The sequence below is a fragment of the Cupressus sempervirens genome, chromosome 9 (assembly GCF_028749045.1).
Source record: "Cupressus sempervirens isolate cs-2001-9-10 chromosome 9, ASM2874904v1, whole genome shotgun sequence".
Classification (NCBI taxonomy): Eukaryota; Viridiplantae; Streptophyta; class Pinopsida; order Cupressales; family Cupressaceae; genus Cupressus; species Cupressus sempervirens.
In genome coordinates, this window is record NC_143126.1 from 804286475 (window position 1) to 804305741 (window position 19267).

General features: G+C 38.7%; 1 protein-coding gene across 4 annotated transcripts in view; it reads right to left on the reverse strand.

Annotated features, from left to right (window-relative positions):
* The window catches only part of LOC149541146 (uncharacterized protein At3g49140-like), a 217301-nt gene that overhangs the window by 60099 nt on the left and 137935 nt on the right, over window positions 1-19267 (reverse strand). For 2 of the 4 annotated variants that reach the window (XM_089802135.1, XM_089802134.1), the window contains exons 8-9: window positions 13721-14038; window positions 12581-12719 (exon numbers count right to left, since the gene is read on the reverse strand). In XM_089802135.1, coding sequence (XP_089658261.1) covers window positions 12581-12719; window positions 13721-14038 — 457 coding nt within the window. Of the gene's footprint in view, window positions 1-12566; window positions 12720-13720; window positions 14039-19267 lie in introns of all 4 variants that reach the window. The other 2 variants (XM_089802133.1, XM_089802132.1) reach the window with 1 other exon arrangement.

Sequence of the window (19267 nt, forward strand, 5' to 3'; positions counted from 1 at the left end):
TTACAAGCTCTTTCCGAGTTGTAATATGTTAAGGGTCAACGAAGGTAAGAAAGAAGAGAGAAATAAATGTCTGAAGGAATACAGAGAAGCGGAAGAAGGAAAGGCGGTTACGGGTGAAGCTGAAGGGAAGAACATACAGTATGAACTCAGAAAAAGGAGAGATTAACAACGTAGAAAGAAAAAGTTACAACACACCACGAATTTACTAGAAAGGTGTCAGTAGCAAGGAAAACACATCGTACGGTTTGCATAGGAAACAAAGAGGAAGGGCTTAATAAAAACTTCAGTCGTACGGAGTGAAAGTTCTAGAATACAGCTATTGACCGCAAAGAGTGGCAGCCAACAGAATTCATGGTATCGAGTTTTGAGAACAAGCTTGGAGACATGGAAAGCCTAAGGGAGAGATCATGTAACTTAAATAAACTCGATGAGCGACGATTGCAGGCACTATGGGCCACGGAGGTGACACAGAACAGGCACAAAGCGTAGCATGATAAAGATCTAAAACTAAACAAGTTTCAACCAGGACAGCTGGTGTTAAAGTATAGCAGATGGAATGAAATCAAACAAGTTTAAAGTCAAATAGGCCGAGCCATACCAGATCCGGGAAGTAGGTGATAACGGAGCAATAAAGTTATGGACACTGGACGGGCAGGAAATTCCGAAAATGGTGAACGGTTCAAAGTTCAAAATGTATCATGCGAGACCTATTCTGTCATCGACAAATATCGAGAAGCAATAAAGTTGAGGGAAAGAAAAGAAAATAGAAAAAAATGGAAAAAAAAAGTTGCAGCTCACCGTACAGCCTCTTAAGTGAATTCCATAACCGTGCGGTGAAATAACATAATGAATTGGCACTGTACGGTTTTCTGTTTAATGCCATTGTTCGGCAATTTCAGGAAGCAACCTTACGGTGTTTTATGGGCCTATTTTAAATGCTTCCACCGTACAGCTTCTTTTAAGAGCATTCCATAACCGTACGGTGAAATAACATAATGAATTGACACCATACAATTTTCTATTTAATGCCACTGTACGGCAATTTCAGGAAGCAACCATATAGTGTTTTATGGGCCTATGTTAAATACTTCCATCATACAGCTTCTTTTAAGAGCCTCATGTTTGTACGGACAATGCAATCAAGGATCAGCAAAAATATATATATACCATATGGACTTCTTGTTATCCACCGTACGGAAGTGTGACTTCTATTGGCAGACACCATACGATGAGATCAGCTGGCAGACTAAGTGTACGGCAGAGATTGTCGTACAGCAATTGCAATTTATCTGTCGGGCACCGTACGTTCATTCGAAGCAGACGACCTACCGTATGATGTAATGCATGTCTAGTGTTTCCAAACGAGCTTAGAGCATCTTCAAGATACCATAAGGAAACCTTACGACATGTAGGGTAAGCTGTCTTGGATATTTTGTAATTTTCGTCAAGAGACGACTTTTTCTTTTGGGGGGATGATGTCGTCGGTAAATATTGTGTAGCTAACGGGTTGATGTCGTCGGTAAATATTGTGTAGGTGACGGGTTGATGTCGATAATTGTTATGTCGCCAACGAGCCCCTTCAGGAAGATTCTTGTTATGTAGCCGACGGGCCCTTCAGAAAGGTTATTGTTATGTAGCCGACAAACCCCTTTGGGAAGGTTCTTCGGAAAGTATATGTACACCATCTGAGATCATTGTATTCATCATTGTAAGCAATATGTAACCTCTTTGGCATATATGCGAATAATAAAAGGAGTACTGCTGTTACATTTCTTGTTTATTGTCTATATGGATTAATCTATTTACCCCATACGGTAAACAATGAGTTCTGCCTGAACTCTATAAAGGCAAATTGTAAATACTTTTTTTGGGTTCCTCTCTATTTCGATAATGTTTATTTGCAGTAGCCTTGTGTTCTATAATTGTAGTTCTTGCCTTCCATTAATGAAATAGCTGGTTTCTTACCCTCTCTTGCCATTCATTAGTCTGCGCAAGTATCTTGCCTCCTTTGAATGTTTCTTTTTTGCTTCCTTAGATTTATATGTTGTGTTTGGTTTGTTGATGGTTGTTGTATTGTGATATTGTATTTTTCCCTTCTGCATTTGATCAACCTTGAACCCTCATGTGATTTCTTAGAAGGTAGAATAGAATTGAGAGTTGAGTATTTGGCTTTTCATCGATGTGTTGAGCATATAGGAGCAGAGTTGTAACCATTTCAATTAGGTGCATCACCCCTTTCCCTTTCAGCAATTCACTTTCCTGCATCTCCTTCTCCCTTTTCTTTCAAAGTAGTAGTTAGGTGCATCTTGACTGTAAGGAAGCCGGCCTTCTCCGAAGATTTGACCTCAAAGCGCAAGTCCCACAGTTGGAGGTCATTTCCATGTTACGTAAAGTTGCCTTTAGGTCACACTTTAGGCAAGGATGCAGACTTTGGCGATAACAAGGACTGACCCAATGAATTAATGACCAGATACATAATACATGGGATTACATTATGCAGCCTTCGGTATAGGTCCACACAATAACCAAACACCTAAATCCAAGAGCGCACAAGCTATCTCTTAAATACAGAACCTCCTCAAATTAAATACCAGGCATCACTAGAAGAGAAACCAAAGGAAAACAACACCCGAGAAGATGAAGCATAACTTCCACAAACAGTCACAAAGAATTATGCACACTTAGGGTAATAATCCATGATGTCCCCAATATGAAGCCAAAAGCGCCGAATCTAGAAACAACAAACAAATCTTTGCCAATAAAAACCATCAAACAAGTAACTGTAAAACATAAAACAACAGATATATTGTTTAGGTGATGCAAGATTGCCAACAACCCAAGGATGCTCCTACATCACTTTCCAAGGATGTATGCCATTAGGAATTATGAGCAACAAGTGGAAACTTATTACCCTCCAAAGCTGGGGAAATAAAATGCCAAAATTGCACAATTTCTTGCATGCTTGCTAAGCTCGTTTTCTTCAAACTCCTTTACTTTCCAAGTGCACTCATTGTAGAGAGCACCAAGCATCAACACCCTAGAGATTTTGATGGTCAAAGGGAAAGAAAAACTCAACAAAGCTTGCTAGAGCACTACGTCTCAGCATGACAGAGTTGTAAACGCATCCACAGGAGGCTTCCCCTCTCCAAGTTTCGTCATGGCAACACATATCCTTGTGGTTGCATGAAAAAAAGGTTGCGGGATACACATTCTTCTAGGAAAATTTGTTGCTTTTTCAGCTAGCGGTGAATCCCAAGACTGATTTGATCTGAGTTTGCAATGGCCTCTATGCACAGAAAATAAGGAATCAGTACAAGTGGAATTAGGAATTTGCTCCCTCATAATGACAAAGCAGCTGAAAAAGACATAGGTGCCATCCATGTTGTGCATGTGGAAGAAGAAGAATGCAAAGATTGGCATGTTGAGACAACTGTAGCAGCCACCATGATGAAATCTTCATGGCACACATTTGTAGAGCCCTTCTCAAATACACTTTTTGAGATTTAGTTTTGGTGTTTCTTTCTATTAAATACCTATGCATACATTGTACTGATGACGCTTCTGAAGAGCTCAATTAGACCTAAGATTTATGTTCTAGGAGTTTTGTTCATTAACAGAATGTTGTAATATAATTGTATCTGCATTCTTCTAATCCTAGTCGTGTTTATAGTACTATGATTTTTAAAACAATTGTACATGTCCCCTAAGTTGGATTATTTATTGTTTATGCTACTCAAGTTATGGCATTTAGAATATTACGAAAATCTTTCTAATGGTTAAGGTAGAATCAAATGCAGGGTTAGAATATTATGAAAAATCTTACTAATGGTTAAGGTAGAATTATAATACTAAGTTACATTTTTTACATCATGATCAAATGCATTATGTGAGGTCAAATCTTTCTAATGGTTGTTTTCTCATATTGAAGGGCACTATGAGACTCATATTCCAACTTGCAGAAAAAGGTGGAACAGGTGCAGTCCTTAGGACCAATGGAGGTGCACTTGCAGATATTGAGGCTATTTGGAATGCATGTTGATCATGTGTTGACAACTCGAGCCATTTCTTCAAGGCTAGGCCCATTTTTTACTATTGTATGTTATTATGTAGGTTTAAAGAAACAATAGATAGAAAAGGTGGGCATGCAGTGTTTCCATGCATGAATACAGATCCAATTGTTGTTTCATGTTGTATTATCTTGAGTTTATTGGCTTAGTAGGCTAATTAGATTCTAGGTTAATTTGTTTTTTAATCAAATGAAGGGTTAGAATATTATGGATAGGAGACAATTATCTCTAGAATTGTCTCACTGTCTCACATATTAGATCAAATGCTCTTTGGAGTACTATGGAATATTAGAATTTATTAGTAGGCTGATTGGATTCTAGGTTAATTTGTTTTTGAATAAAATGCAGGGGTAGTATATTATGGATAGGGGACAATTATCTCCAGAATTGTCTCACATATTAGATCAATTAATGGATGAAGACAAGGTTGAGCAGTGCCCTTTTCATTGTTGCTCATTTGGTCCTTGTTTCGTAACTCTCTTTGTGTTGAATAAATTTTTACCTCTCTTTTATTTCAAAACTAATAAAAGAAATTGAATACATTAGATGCATTAGCATTCATCCTCAACAAAGACCAAAAATAGATATTAAATAGATTAAAAATCAATGATTATTCATTAATATTACTATTCAAAATATTATTTCTCTTATTGAGATAGACAATAGGATTTTTCGCCTCTACACTCTTGGGGAGGTGGAGTCCAAGGCCCATTTTGTTTTTCACTTCCAAATCTACTATGAGATTAGGGGGAGGTTCTACTGCTTGTTCAAAGGTTGCAGCAGCTTGTCTTCTATCTTTAGATACACTGATCAACTGTGTCTTGCCCTTTATCTCCAGGAGGTCGTGCAGTTTCGTGACCAAACTCTTGAGCTTCAGTTCCCGCTAAGACAGATGTTAGACCAGCTCATCACCTCCTTTACTCATGGGTTTCTCGCCCAGGGGACAAAAAGGATGCTTGGCCTTTCCTCGGGTCACACCAGATCTATGAGACCTTGCACAGGGTACACTCGGTAGCATCATCCTACCTCCAGCAGCTCCTTGAGACGGCCCGAGGCACACATAGACCTTCGCCCGAACTATATCCTTCATTTCTAGATTACTCGCTTGTGAGGAGTACTTCGGTTTTTCTTGTTCTGTCTTTGTAATGATTCGTTCGTCCCATATGCTTGATGGCCAGTTACCCATTAGTCCCATATCCTTGATGGCCACAACCCATTGGTCCCATGTGCCTAATGGCCACGTACTTGTTGGTCCTGTGTGCCTAATGGCCAGGTACTCATTGGTCTCGTGTCCCTGATGACCAGGTACCCATTGGTCCCGTGTGTCTAATGGCTAGGTACCCGTTGGTCCCGTGTGCCTGATAGGCAATTACCTGATGACCGTACAGTATAGCTAAATGGAATGAACAGTGATGTACGGACTGTATGGGGTGGGTCGTATAGTAGCTTGGAATGGAGTACAGATGGTGGTGTTGATTGGTCATACGGTAGCCTAGAGAGTCGTAAGGTATGGTGATGTTGCAGTACAGACAAAGATGGTCATACGGTATGGTAATGTTGTAGTACGAGCAGAGATGGCCATGTGGAATGGTAATATTACACCACAAACAGATGCACTGTGTTGCACCAAACCAAGGGTAGTGGATGGTGTACAAATGGAATGTGGGTTCAGTTATGCAAACAAAACTTATAGATCCGAAATCATGAAATAAAGCCAAACAATAGATTGAACACGAAAATCCTTCAATTAATAATTGCCACAAGATGGTGCTCCGATTTGCCAGCTCCTAGCAAAGTATTACATGCAACGAAATAGGGTGAGGGTTGAATCCCACTGAAATCGGACAAGCCAAGTAGAGAAGATCTTTCACTTCCAAAATAGCGAACAACAGAGAATCCCAACGGGAATTCACGGTACAAAGACATAATCTAGAATGCATATCTACGACTACCTACAAGCCATGCTTAAATACCCGTCGGGGAAAACCTTTCCGAGGGTGTACAAAGATAACCAATGACAACACTAACCAACAGAAACTAAAATAAAAATAGGTCCAAGATATACTAAATCAATCAGAACCACAAATACAAATATTAACTTGGGCCCCATATTAATTAATTAAAGTAACTAATTAAAGGTGATTATATTATTTAAGTTCAGGGACCAGTTAATTAATTAATTTAATTTAATTATTACATTAAAAATTGGGGACATTACAAATCCTCGCTACCCAAAGATTGCTTGCCCTCAAGCAATCCGTCATCAAACGAAACACCAACAACTCCAGGATCCCAAATCAAATGCGCAGGCAAGATAAGTGAAATGACATCAATCCTCTGCAGCATCACATTACCATCAAACTTTCGTTGCGCCACTCTAAAATAAATATTGTTGTATCCTGAGTCACCAAGATCCCAAACCAAACACGTAAACGAAATGAGTGAATTGTCATCAAACCTCCCTTGCACCACACTGTCGTTAACCATCTGATGTGCCACTCTAATATAAACATTGTCATAGCCTTCAACAGAATCCCAAAGACACAAATTGATGAAATCTTTCACATCATTATGTTCAAAAATCTCTTTGGGTATGGTCATGCACACAGATGTTGATGCTGGCACAAACTTAACTACTAAAACAATCACAAAGACCACTATTATATTCCTGACGGACGAAACCTTGATGGAGAGAGCTTCAATGGTGAAAATGTTGACAAAGGGGGGCTCAATTGTGAGTACCTCGGCAACAAGAGCTTTGGTGAAGGGTGTCGTGATGATGGCAGCCTCAACAAAGAGTACCATGTCAGAAAAAAAACCTCAATGGAGTAACTCGGTGGAAAACAAAATTTTAGCTGCAGATAAAACCTCAATGGCATATAGAACCTCGGTTGAAGCCTCGATGATGGATAGAGCCTTGACAACAAGCAATGTCTCAATGGCAACAAATGTAGCTATTGCGATCAACGCACCCACAATAACGGACACACAATGATAAGGAGACAGCCTTGACGCCATCAACGGACACAACTACAGATGAATACACACTTGACGACAGGTATAGACTTGACGTCGGTGATAGGCAAAACGACATTGACAGATGCAATGATGGTGACAAACATGATGATGGACTTGGCAATAAAAACGACTTTGGTGATGACAATGGACACAATGAAGATGACATACATGACAAGGGTGATGTCAGACATGGCAATAGACAAGGCGGCGGTGATGACAATGAACACAATGACGATGATGGATATGGCGATGGTGACAACAACAGACACAGTGATGGTGTTGGGCACAAACTTGATGACGGACATGGACTCGGCGTCAGTGATAGACATGACTATGACAGACACAATGACAATGACGGACACGAACTCAACGATGGACACAGACTAGGCGTCGGTGATAGACACGACATTGACGGACACAAACTCGACGACGAACACGAACTAAGCATCGGTGACGGACATGACGGTGATGGACACAAATTCGACGATGAACACAAACTCGGCGTCGATGATGAATATGACAGTGATGGACAAGACGGTGACAGACACGATGACGGTGACAGACACGAACTCAATGACGGACACGAACTTGGCATCGATGATGGACAAGACAGTGACAGACACGAACTCGACAATGGACACGGACTTAGTGTTAGTGACAGACACAAACTCAACGATGGACATGAACTCGACATTGATGATGACAACAAACATAACTATGGTGACAGATACAACCACAGTGACAAACATACAACCTCTGCAACGAACAAGACAACAATGATGGTCATAGATTTAGTGACAAACACACAACCTCGGCAACAAACACAACCTTAGTGCCACAACCTCAAGGATGAACACAAACTCAATGAAAGAATGAGCCTCAGCAACATACACAGCTTCTATGATGGACACAACTTCAGCAATTGATAGAACTTCCTCAACAGATAGTGTCTTGGTGACAGGCACAACCTCGGGCACAACTTCGATGATGGGCACAACTTGATCTGTCCATGTCTTCACAAGATCCATGCAAGCAACCTCTTCATTTTTCTGGTGTTCTCCCCATGTTGGTGTAGTAGAAAGATTTAGCAAATCCTCCTAAAGAAGCCCTATTATCATGCATTTATTCTCCTCACGTAAAGCATCACTCTTATCGTTGTCATCCATTTTCCCCCACTTGTGCAAATGAGATATTAGTTTTTCTTCACAATGCTTGAAAACATTACTGAGCAATCTATATGTTGTTATAGAGGGGATACATTCTAGATTACAAACAGCCCATAACATGGATGGTGATGGGTTGGTACATTTCATCCATCTCTTCAATGCACGAAATCATAAGACTCTCCATAGCAACTAAAATCTTAGTATCATGATCTTCCTTGATGGTGATCAAGAAGTGATGAAACATATCGTGGACTGAATTTTGCAATTTGAGATCTAGTACAAGGTTACTTTGACATTTACACAATTCTTCAATATTGTAGATCTCCTACCAAAAGGGTTACTATTGAAGTCATTAAGACTCTGAAAGTTGTCAACTATCAATTGCAATATCCCTATCATGGTGTTATTATCATATGGTGCTTAAGGAGCCAAAATTCTCAAGACCTCACTAAGACATGCTGGAACTGCCAATCTTTTATCCTTGTCATGGTGTCTCAAAAGCCTAGGTTGACTTAAGGCATCCTTAATGAGCAAGAGGATTCTCTGTATAAATCTTGAAGGTAATTGGTTCACCTAACACAAACAAACTTCCAATATATCTAATGAAAGATCAACACCCTCATTGAGCTCTTTGCCAATTCTTTGTCATGCCTTCAACCACCACTCTCCATCGCTCTTCAGGGCCATAGTGTGATCCAAGTACCGAAATCTCTCAATCATCCTAGTAGGCTGGCAAGATCACCAACTCTGATACCACTGTAATGTTTCGTTCATCCCGTGTTCCTGATATCAATTACCCATTGGTCCCGTGTGCTTGATGGCAAATAACCTATTGGTCCCGTATGCCTGATGGATAGGCACCCATTGGTCCCATGTGCCTAATGGCTAGCACTCGTTGATCCTGTGTGCCTGACGGCCACGTACTCGTTGGTACTGTGTGCTTGATGTCCAATTACCTATTGGTCCTGTGTGCCTGATGGCCAGTTACCTATTGGTCCCGTGTGCCTAATGGCCAGGTAACCATTGGTTTTGTGTGCCTAATAGCCAGTTACCTGTCGATCTAGTGTGCCTAATGGCCAGGTACTTGTTGGTCCCGTGTGCCTAATAGGCAGTTACCTAATGGTCGTACAATACAGCTTAATGGAGTGAACAATGATGGACGGACTATTTGGGGTAGGTTGTACGGTAGCTTGGAATGGAGTACGAACGGTGGTGTTTATTGGTCATACAATATCTTGGAGAGCCGTATGGTATAGTGATGTTGCAGTACTAAGAGAGATGGTCGTACGGTATGGTAAAGTTGTAGTAGGTGCAGAGATGGTCGTACGGAATGGTAATGTTGCAACATGGACAGATGCACTGCGTGTTGCTCCAAACCAAGGGTAATGGATGGTGTACGGATGGAATGAGGGTTCTATCATGCAAGCAGAACTTATAGATCCAAAATCATGAAATAAAGCCAAATAAGAGATTGAACACGAAAATCCTTCAATTAATAATTGCCACAAGATGGTGCTCTGATTTGCCTAATCTGAGCAAAGTATTATATGCAATGGAATAGGGTGAGGGTTGAATCCCACTGAAACCGAACAAGCCAAGTGGGGAAGATCTTTCACTTCCGAAATGGCGAACAAGAGAGTATCCCAACAGGAATTCGCAATACAAAGATATAATCTAAAATGCATATCTACAACTACCTACAACCTGTGCTTAAATACCCATCGGGGAAAACCTTTTCGAGAGTGTACAAAGATAGCTGACGACAACACTTACCGACGGAAACTAAAATAAAAATAGGTCCGAGTTATACTAAATCAATCGGAACCACAAATACAAATATCAACTTGGGCCCCATATTAATTAATTAAAGTAACTAATTAAAGGTCCTTATTTTACTTAAATCCTCAGACTAGTTAATTAATTAATTTAATTAATTTTTACATTAAAAATTGGGGACATTACAATGTTTTGCTTTCCTTTTTTGTTCTTGTGAACATCATTTAATGCTCCTATTGTTGTTTGTGCCTTTGTTGAATGTTTTTCAGTCCCTTAGACTCGTTTGTGGTCTCTTGTTGGACATTATTAAATTTATCTTATCATATCTTATTGTTAATATGGTAGTTGATTTAAAGTCTTGTTTTTTAAATTATAAATTTGTCAATACTATTAACATAATGAAATTTTATTAGATGACATCTATTAAATGACTTCCAAGGTTTTTGCTAATGAATGATGCTTAAAAGTTAGAACAAAAGAATTTAACTAAACAAAAAATTAGAATTATGTTGCAAATTTTATCAAAGAGAGGCAATAAAAATGAGAATTACAACTCTAAATATGATGAAATTTATAAATTACATTTTAACCTGAATGCAATTTAAACCAGAATTAGAAATATGTTGCAAATGTTGATCAAAGAGAGACAGCCAAACGATAAGTAATGGTCTAAATATGATATAATTTAATAATTACATTTGAATCTGAATGCATTTAGCTTTCAATTGATGAAAAGTGTTAGGATTTATACATTAAAAAATATAATTATTTATTATCTTTTATTAGAAACTTCTTTTATTGTTAGTTTTTTTTTAAAATGAGAAATAATAAATGTAAGTTTTATTATATTATTGATTATTTAATCACAGTTTCTTAGTCTCTCTAAATATGACTAAAATGTACATTCAGTGGTCTAAAAACTTTTAAATAAAAAATAATGTCATTTATCAAATAGAACAATAAATAGTGACGTGAAAATAAGTTTGTGTTGTTAACTTTTTATAACTAAAATTATAAATAGTTGAAGATTTTGAAGCTTATATCACTCTAATAAGACTTCATACCTTTCATCCAATACAATGGCAGAAAGTTGAATTTATATTTCGAAATAAATTGGAGAAAAGATATGTATTACAAAATTTGGTCAAACTATTTTACTTCTAGCAACTCATTGGTTCATTTGGTATCAACAAATAAAACCAAGCGGATGCATTAGTATTCCTGTCGGTGGCAGGAACTGAAAAGCAATTCCATAAGTCCTATATAACGATCCTGCAAATATAGAGCCGAAAAGGAAAATTGGTTGAGAGTTACACCAGTGGAACGTTGAATTTAGTTGAAGTATTGGATAAGCCAATAACGAGATGACTGAAGACAGCAGACTCATAATGGACAAAGGAAAGTATTCAGGGAGAAGGCTGATGCCAACCCAAAAATAACAAGAGAGGAGAAGTGGATGTTGAATATATAACAGAAATAAATTTATAAAAACAAATGAGGAGAAGATGAAGGCAGAAATGAAAAGAAAGCATGCCCTAGAAACAGATCATATATTTGTTAAATAAGAAAGATGAAGAAAATATACTATTAATATGCAATTGGTGTGTGTGTGTGTGTGTGTGTGTGTGTGTGTGTGTGTGTGTGTGTGAGAGAGAGAGAGAGAGAGAGAGAGAGAAAGAGAGAGAGAGTATAAACTTTCCAATTCTGACTACATTTTATATTTATTAGTTGCTGCATTATATTGATAGGTTGAGAGAATGTCTATGCTAATTGAATTTACTTTTCAACTCTCATTGACCTAATTTTGTTTATTTGTGAGCATTGATGCAAACCCTTAATTTCTTTCTTACTTTCTTGTAATATAACTAGCAAACGATCTGATGGGAGATCTGATACAATCTTCTCTATATTCTCAACAATTGGCAACTGTCTGATATTCATCACTAAACCATCTACCGACAATCATTGGCATAAACTAGATATCTATCTGCGAGAGATGGCTACCATTGGTCTAAAGTGAATTCATTCAAAGAATCAAATTATCACAATTTTGGGGACTTCAATTCAATAATATGACCACATTGTGTAACTCAGCCGCTTCTGGGGTCAATTTTCAGTTCAGTTAATATATTACCAGTTCCATGTAGTATTTCTCATCAGTCATAGACATCAATGTATTTATTTTCCGTCCCTCTCAGAATATAAACAATATTACCTAGTAATCAAGTTCTTAATTAATTAATAGCCTTTATTTTTAATAAAAATCAGATACACACACATAGTTAACTTCAACACAGAAGTCCTTATGATTTTCCAATCACTTCATACTGAAATGATAAATTATGTAGCTTTAAAAATTAATTAAAAATGTAAGTAATCATAGTACAAAAAGATGTGTTCCCAAATCAAATATATCCAAACCTACTACACATTTCATTGACCAATTATCTCATATAATGAAACGGCAGCTCCACAATATATGATTCTGGGTAGATTCTTTTTAAAGAGCAGAAGAAATAGAAATTTGATTCCTTTTTACCTCAACTTGAATACCTTTGATCCTCCTGCAAAGGGATTTGAGGGCTTTTTTTGTCCCTTTTCCAGCAGAATTGATGCGGGATATTATAGTTGAAGCTGAATGTGCAAGAATATCTGGTTCAGCTTGTTGAAAATCTTGTAAACTTACAACAGACTGCACAACACATTGTATAATAAAAATGATAAGAGGCCATGCAGCTAACAGCAGATGAACTCTTTTTTTTCCTCAAATTAAACAGAAAGTAATTGATAAAAACTTATGATAATTTCTTAATGAGTTTTTTACAAGTAGAATGTTGGTCACTTAATGGCCTTCAATATACTTTCCTTCCACATTAGTTTGTACAAGAATAAACAGCAATCTCAAAAGTTCTCATAAAATCACAAAAAATTGCAAGTTTCAACATTGCCAACCATGAGCCAGAGAAGAAATGGAGCCAAATGTCATCTTACAATAAAGACATCGAGTATCTACATCATAAAAAAGTCTTCAGTTAAAAGGATTTTCCCAGCTGCCCATTGCTTATCTCCTTCCTTTCGTACTGTTCAGCTATAGACTCTAGAACTTATCCAGCAGCCCTTCTATGAATTATAAATTCACGCAGGATGCAAAACACCTGATCCAGGTATCAATAGAGTACATGACACCGGCATCAAATCATTTCCATAGAAGGAATGTAACTGACATCAATTTGGTCCCTAATTGATAGATCATTGTAAGGCAGTCATAAGCTTTTTCCTTGGAGCGCAGACTTAGACGGTATTAGTCCATTCTGCATTCCTCACTGGCCAAATCATTTGAAGGCAAAATCTGTTTGAGATTCTATGTGGAAGCATGTTAATTGTTTAAGTGATTTACTAAAAGGAGCTTCGTTTCGAAGGGAGAACCCTAAACCTTTATGAACTTCCCAATGTAGAAATTAGTGTATGTCATAAACTACTTTTATGCTTCAGTGGGCCATGTAATAAAGTACTGTGGTGCATTAATATGGGGTTTCTCTCTTCAGTGGGTTTCTGAAATAATTAATTCACTACCATGAAACTATGAACTCATTAAAAATTATTTCAAATTACTAAGATAGGAACATGCACTTCAAGCACATGCCAGTAACGTTCCATTAACAAAAGCCAAAAAAATTAATTAACTAAGCTTACTTGATTTCCATAATGAGAAAGAAGTTGAATGTCAACAATTTCCAGCTTGTAAACTGAGCTTTCAATCTCATAGTCCTCATCCTTTCCTGCCCCATTTTCCCAAACAGTACCATCTGTAAGTGATTCCGTGATTTCTACCTCAGAGTCACTGTCCTCATCAACAGAAGATTCTTCAAGTTCCTCATCATCACTCTGTTCATCAGATAAGAATTTGCGTACTTGGGCTTGCTCCTCCATTAAAGTGGGTCTTATACGCCCCATAATAGCAAGACCTTGTAATGGTCGATCCATCTTTTCTAAATCATTGGTAGATACCACCTAAACATACAAACAATCATAAGATCATTTAGCATTTAATTGAATAATTTGTTGACCATGAAAAGATTATACATTTGATCTAAAATTAACAATCCAGGAAAAATGAAATGTTTACTAATTTTCCAGAACTAACCACAAAAAGGAAAAAAGCTGCAAGTAAAAGCATGCATTAGTAATGCATAAAAGGGCCACAGGTGGCGTTTTAAGTGGTAAGTTGAGGTTAACCATCTCATATAACTACTACGAATAGGGTCTAAAACCCATAAGTAGATGTCAAAGATCCCTAGTGCAAGACCTTGAAAGTTCAATGGCACAGATACACCCCTCATCACATGAAAAATTAGCCAAACAACAGTTGTAAGTGTAATATCCCCTTTATCGTAAGTGTCATCTTTCAAAGGATTAGCCTATTGCCTGACCCTCATAAGCTAATGGAGTTGTTCAGAGGGTCCAATTGGAAAAGCCGAAGGCCAATTGGCCTTGATGGCCTTCCTACAGAATTCTAAAAACACAGTATTAATTGGTTTTGTCATGAACTATTGGGAGTAGACAATGAATCTTATGAGCATGGAACTCTAGGACCTAATCTTAACAAAGGTGCCATTAAGTTGATCCAAAAGAAGGTGATAAGACTCAAGTGAAGAATTGGAGACCAATAGCTTTACTTGACATCTCTTACAAAATCTTTGCCAAGCTATTGGCCAGAAGGATTGCTAGTCTCATACAGGAGATGATCTTTGTTACTCAGACAGGATTCATCAAAGGAAGTTATATACTCGAGAACCTCATAACCAGCTGGGAGGCTCTACACTAGTCCAAAGAGGATGGGCAGAGCTCAATCATGACACTGCTAGACTTTGAAAAAGCATATGACAGAATAGAATAGGCATTTGTTAGGCATGCTCAAAGCCTTTGGTTTTCCTCATTATTTTTGTTGATGGATTGAGCTTCTTTTTAGGGACTCCTCTACAATCATTGATATTGATGGTCAATTGTCTAAAGCAATTCCCCTTCAAAGATCCACAAGAAAAGGGTTCCCTATAGCACCAGCCCTATTTGTGATAGTTGTTGATGCACTATTTTATATTTTGAGAGCCTCCTCTTTGTGGGCCCCTATCGAAGGCATGAACTCCTAATTCGTTGATGATATTGCTTTGTTTGTAGAGTTGGAAGAACACAACTTTTATAATGTGGTAGGAAGACTTCATTTCCTCTGTATGGCCTCAGGCTCCAAGATTGCTCCCCATAAATCCACAGTTCTCAAATGGAAAGAATCTCCCCCTCAATGGTTAAGAGAAAAAGGTTGGTTGTGAGTAGGGCCCTTTGTTATAGTTAGTTATCTTGGTATCCCATTTGTTATTTCCCCCTTCCCAAAGGAGATGTGGTCCTAGATATATGCCAAGATAGAAAAACAAATCAGAAATGGAAAGCCTACTTGTTATCTCTTGCAGGTAGAGTTCAAGAGGTTCAAAAAGTCCTTGCTTCTCATGCTTCTATATTATGCCTCCTCCTGGCTCTTTGCAAACTATCAACTTGAAAAATTGGATAGGCTTATGAGAGATTTCTTGTGGTCAAAAGGCATAGGAGAAAAAAGCATTCAGTTAAGTGGGAATGGTGTTGTACACCTAGAAACTTAGGGGGTCTTGGGTTGAGAGAATTGAAAGCACTTGGGGGTGCCCTAGCATCCAATTGGATTATCAATGCTATCTCTAGAAATGACCTGTGGAAAGTCCTGGTTAGGAATAATATTATGGCATCTACAATTAAAAAAGGTAAGTCTTGGAAACCCTATCTTTCTGTGACATGATTCTCAATGACTTTGATCTTAAATTTTTTGGCTCAAATGCTTTTGCTTCTATCAGGAAAGCCTGGACTTAAGTGAGAGCTCTATTATGATCCAAAGATGCCACTGGTGGTCCTCCTGATTTGTTTGTGATGGGTAAATCTATTTGGAGTATTTCATTGAATAATAAGCCATTGGCTCTTACACAAAGTTGTTCTACAAAGTTCTGGAATAGTAAAGGCATTTCACTAGTTAAAGATATACTAATTGGAAATGGGTTAGCTACTCGGGATTAAATTCGTTCAAAGTTTAACATTCCAACTCTCAGAGGAAAAATTACACTCTATTGGTGAAAGTAGTTGGTCGGTGTCTACTTTCCTAGAAAAGTGATGTCATACTAAGAATTTCTTAAGAACACAAAATGGGAATATGACACCCCTTTGATGGAAATTTCCACTAAGCTAATTCATAATATGACCATAGATGATTCTTTAATCCTTCAGACCTTTAATCAGTTATGGGGCCTTATATGGCCTGAGTCTAAATAGCACTTCCTTCTGAATCTTTTTTAGCACCAACCTATAGAAACAAAGTTTATTTTAGATGGATTGTTTTACTTAAGAAATTTGTTGTAGGTTCAATCTTGTCTGTTGTTGGCATCACTCCTCCCTATTGTGCTCTTTTCAAGCTCCATAAACTTTTAAACACCTCTTCTTTACTCGTAAATTTGCTTCTTGGGTTCAGTCTTTGATCTTTGGTTGTCCAGTTTCTTGGAATGCTCAGTTTGGTATCTTTTGTATTAAAGATGATGCTAAATCAATATTGAAAAATAATGAATATAAATTTACTAGTATGAATCTGAATTAATGGTATTTGATCCCAAAAGGCAGAACATGTATTGATTTCATTGTCTCCTTATGTGGGTCAGATCTGCATTAAGTATTCATGGAAGAGACACATCCCATAAAAGGACATGTCATATGAATGTGCCTTTTCATTTCAAATTAGACATCTGATCTCTAATCGGGATGTATTACATGACAAACATAAATGCTTATTAAGTTCAATCTGATTTTATCTAGCACAAATAAATATATATCCAATCTGAAAATGATCAGTCTTCACAGATAATAATGCTCAATTAGGATTCTATATGAAACATGAAATAGCAATTTAATCTGCAAGTAATAATCTCTAAATGCAGATTGATAATATACTTGGAACATATGGTGTTTCAATCAGTTTGATGAATGATAATTAATTTCCAAAAATAATGATATAAACAATTTAAATGTGTGTATATATATCAGTATATCCAAAATACTGATATATATATACACAAACATGTATATATATGCAACATGAAATCAATCATCATTCTATATCTGACTGAAGCTATTACCCTCAACATTTTGGATTGAAATTCTTGCTAGCTACATGGAATTATTTGATGCTAACCTTAATAGATTTTGGTCAATATTCACAGCTGAAGTTGTTCATGTTAGTGTAGTTTTAGTCAGATAAAACTCATTGAAGATAGATATATATATATATTAGATATAATGTGTGTAAATATATTGTTTACTGTACTGGATAAAGAAATAAACGCATACAGGCAATAGATAGAAATAGCAGAACTCCTCCTATTATTCGCATATGCCAAGGATTACATTATGCTTGATAAGATGAATACAATGCTTCCCGAATGGGGTATATATACTCACCGAAGAGCCTTTTGGAAGGTTCCCGAAGGAACCCGTCAGGCACAAGTTGGCTACATAACAAATAATGCATACTAACCTACCTGTCGGCTCATTTACAATTATTTACCGACTACATCATCCCCCCTAAAAAAGAACAATCGTCTCCGGACGACAATACAACAAAATTTGACCTTAAGCCACAAACAAGATACTAGGCAGGGGGACGGGTCCGTGCTCTCAGATCGCTCAGCTCAGCCCGAAGCTTGTAGACCTGCTCCTTCCGAACCTTCAACTCGGCCTCTGCTTCCATCTAAAGGTCCAGCGCGGATTGCATCATCACTCCAACTTCTCCCATTTCTTTCTCCTTTTCTGCTGCCGCTTGCACCCTCTCTGCTGCCAACTGCTCCTTCTCTACTGCCAACTGACTTTGTCTGACTAACAGGGATTCCCTCTAGGATTGCCAGGCCGCCCTCTCAAATTCCCAAGGTGCCCTCTCTGAAGCCAACCTAGCAACTGACTCCTCCTGAGCTCTCTCAGCTGCTACCTGATTCGCCTGACCCCTTCGAAGAGTGTAGTACACCTCCCTATGCAACTTCACTCTCCTGGAGCAGAACCTCAGCCCGGCTGTCCACACCAAAATCTACCGTGGTGGCCTAGTCCTGACGCATCTAATCGGTCTCTACATCCGACCATCCCTGCTCTTCAAAACAGACCGTGAAAGCAGCTGGGCAACCGAGTCGCATAAACGAGATGACCCCCTCTAGCTCCTTCACCACTGAATCCAATGCCTAAGTCTCCGTTGAATCCAACACCTGACGAGCCCGAGATGCTAGAGCTACGAAGTCGGCAAGAAATGCCTCCTTCATTTCTGATCCCCGTGCAAATGGATGGTCCTGCATACCCATAGCCATCTCCACGACGTCTGCCATACGCTCAATAGTACTATGCGACGGTCCAACGTCTAGAACTGGCTCTGCTACCTGAGGCTGAGTGTCGACCTCGGGAATATCATCTCGTCTGGGAGTTTGCAAATAAGCCATCTGAGGAGCCGAAGCACAGTGGAACCGTGTGCTCAAAAAAGTACTGACCTCCCGAAGTCAACTCTCCCTATCCCGCTCAAGTGATGCCAACAGTGCTGCATCCACTGTCACCACTGCATCAGAACCTACGACATCCAAGTGTACACCCGACGTACTCTATCTCTCTACTATCTCCGGTACTGGGAGGTCGGGTACCTCCATGGCCGTCTCCTCTCCTCTGTCTGGCACGTTCTCTACTGTAGGTGCCTCAACTCCTGCTGGCTGAGCCACGACAACTTCCACTTCCACTGCCGGTTGTGCTTCGGCAACTCTTGCTGCTAGTTGTGGTACGGCAACACCTGCTGCTGGCTATGCCACGATTGCTACTACCGGAAGTACTTCAACAGGGGCTGGCAAAGTCTCTCGGCTGACGGGTGCTGTCCCACATGCAAACCCAACTCCCGGCCGAACAGGAGAAGGCCTTACCCTGTGCTACCATGGTGCTGCTATTGTAACTGCCTGCTAGGGTACACCAGTCATTAGTATCGGCCGCCTTATCTGTCCAACCCCTGGAATGTGAGCCATGTGCAAACCCATTGGCACCAAACAGGGAGTAGTCGGTAGTGTAGTGCGCAAAAACAAGGGGGTAGCTGTGACAATCTGAACCTCCTCATCATCTTCTTCCCCTTCTTCGTCCCCCACACTATTTTCCTCAGAAGATGTC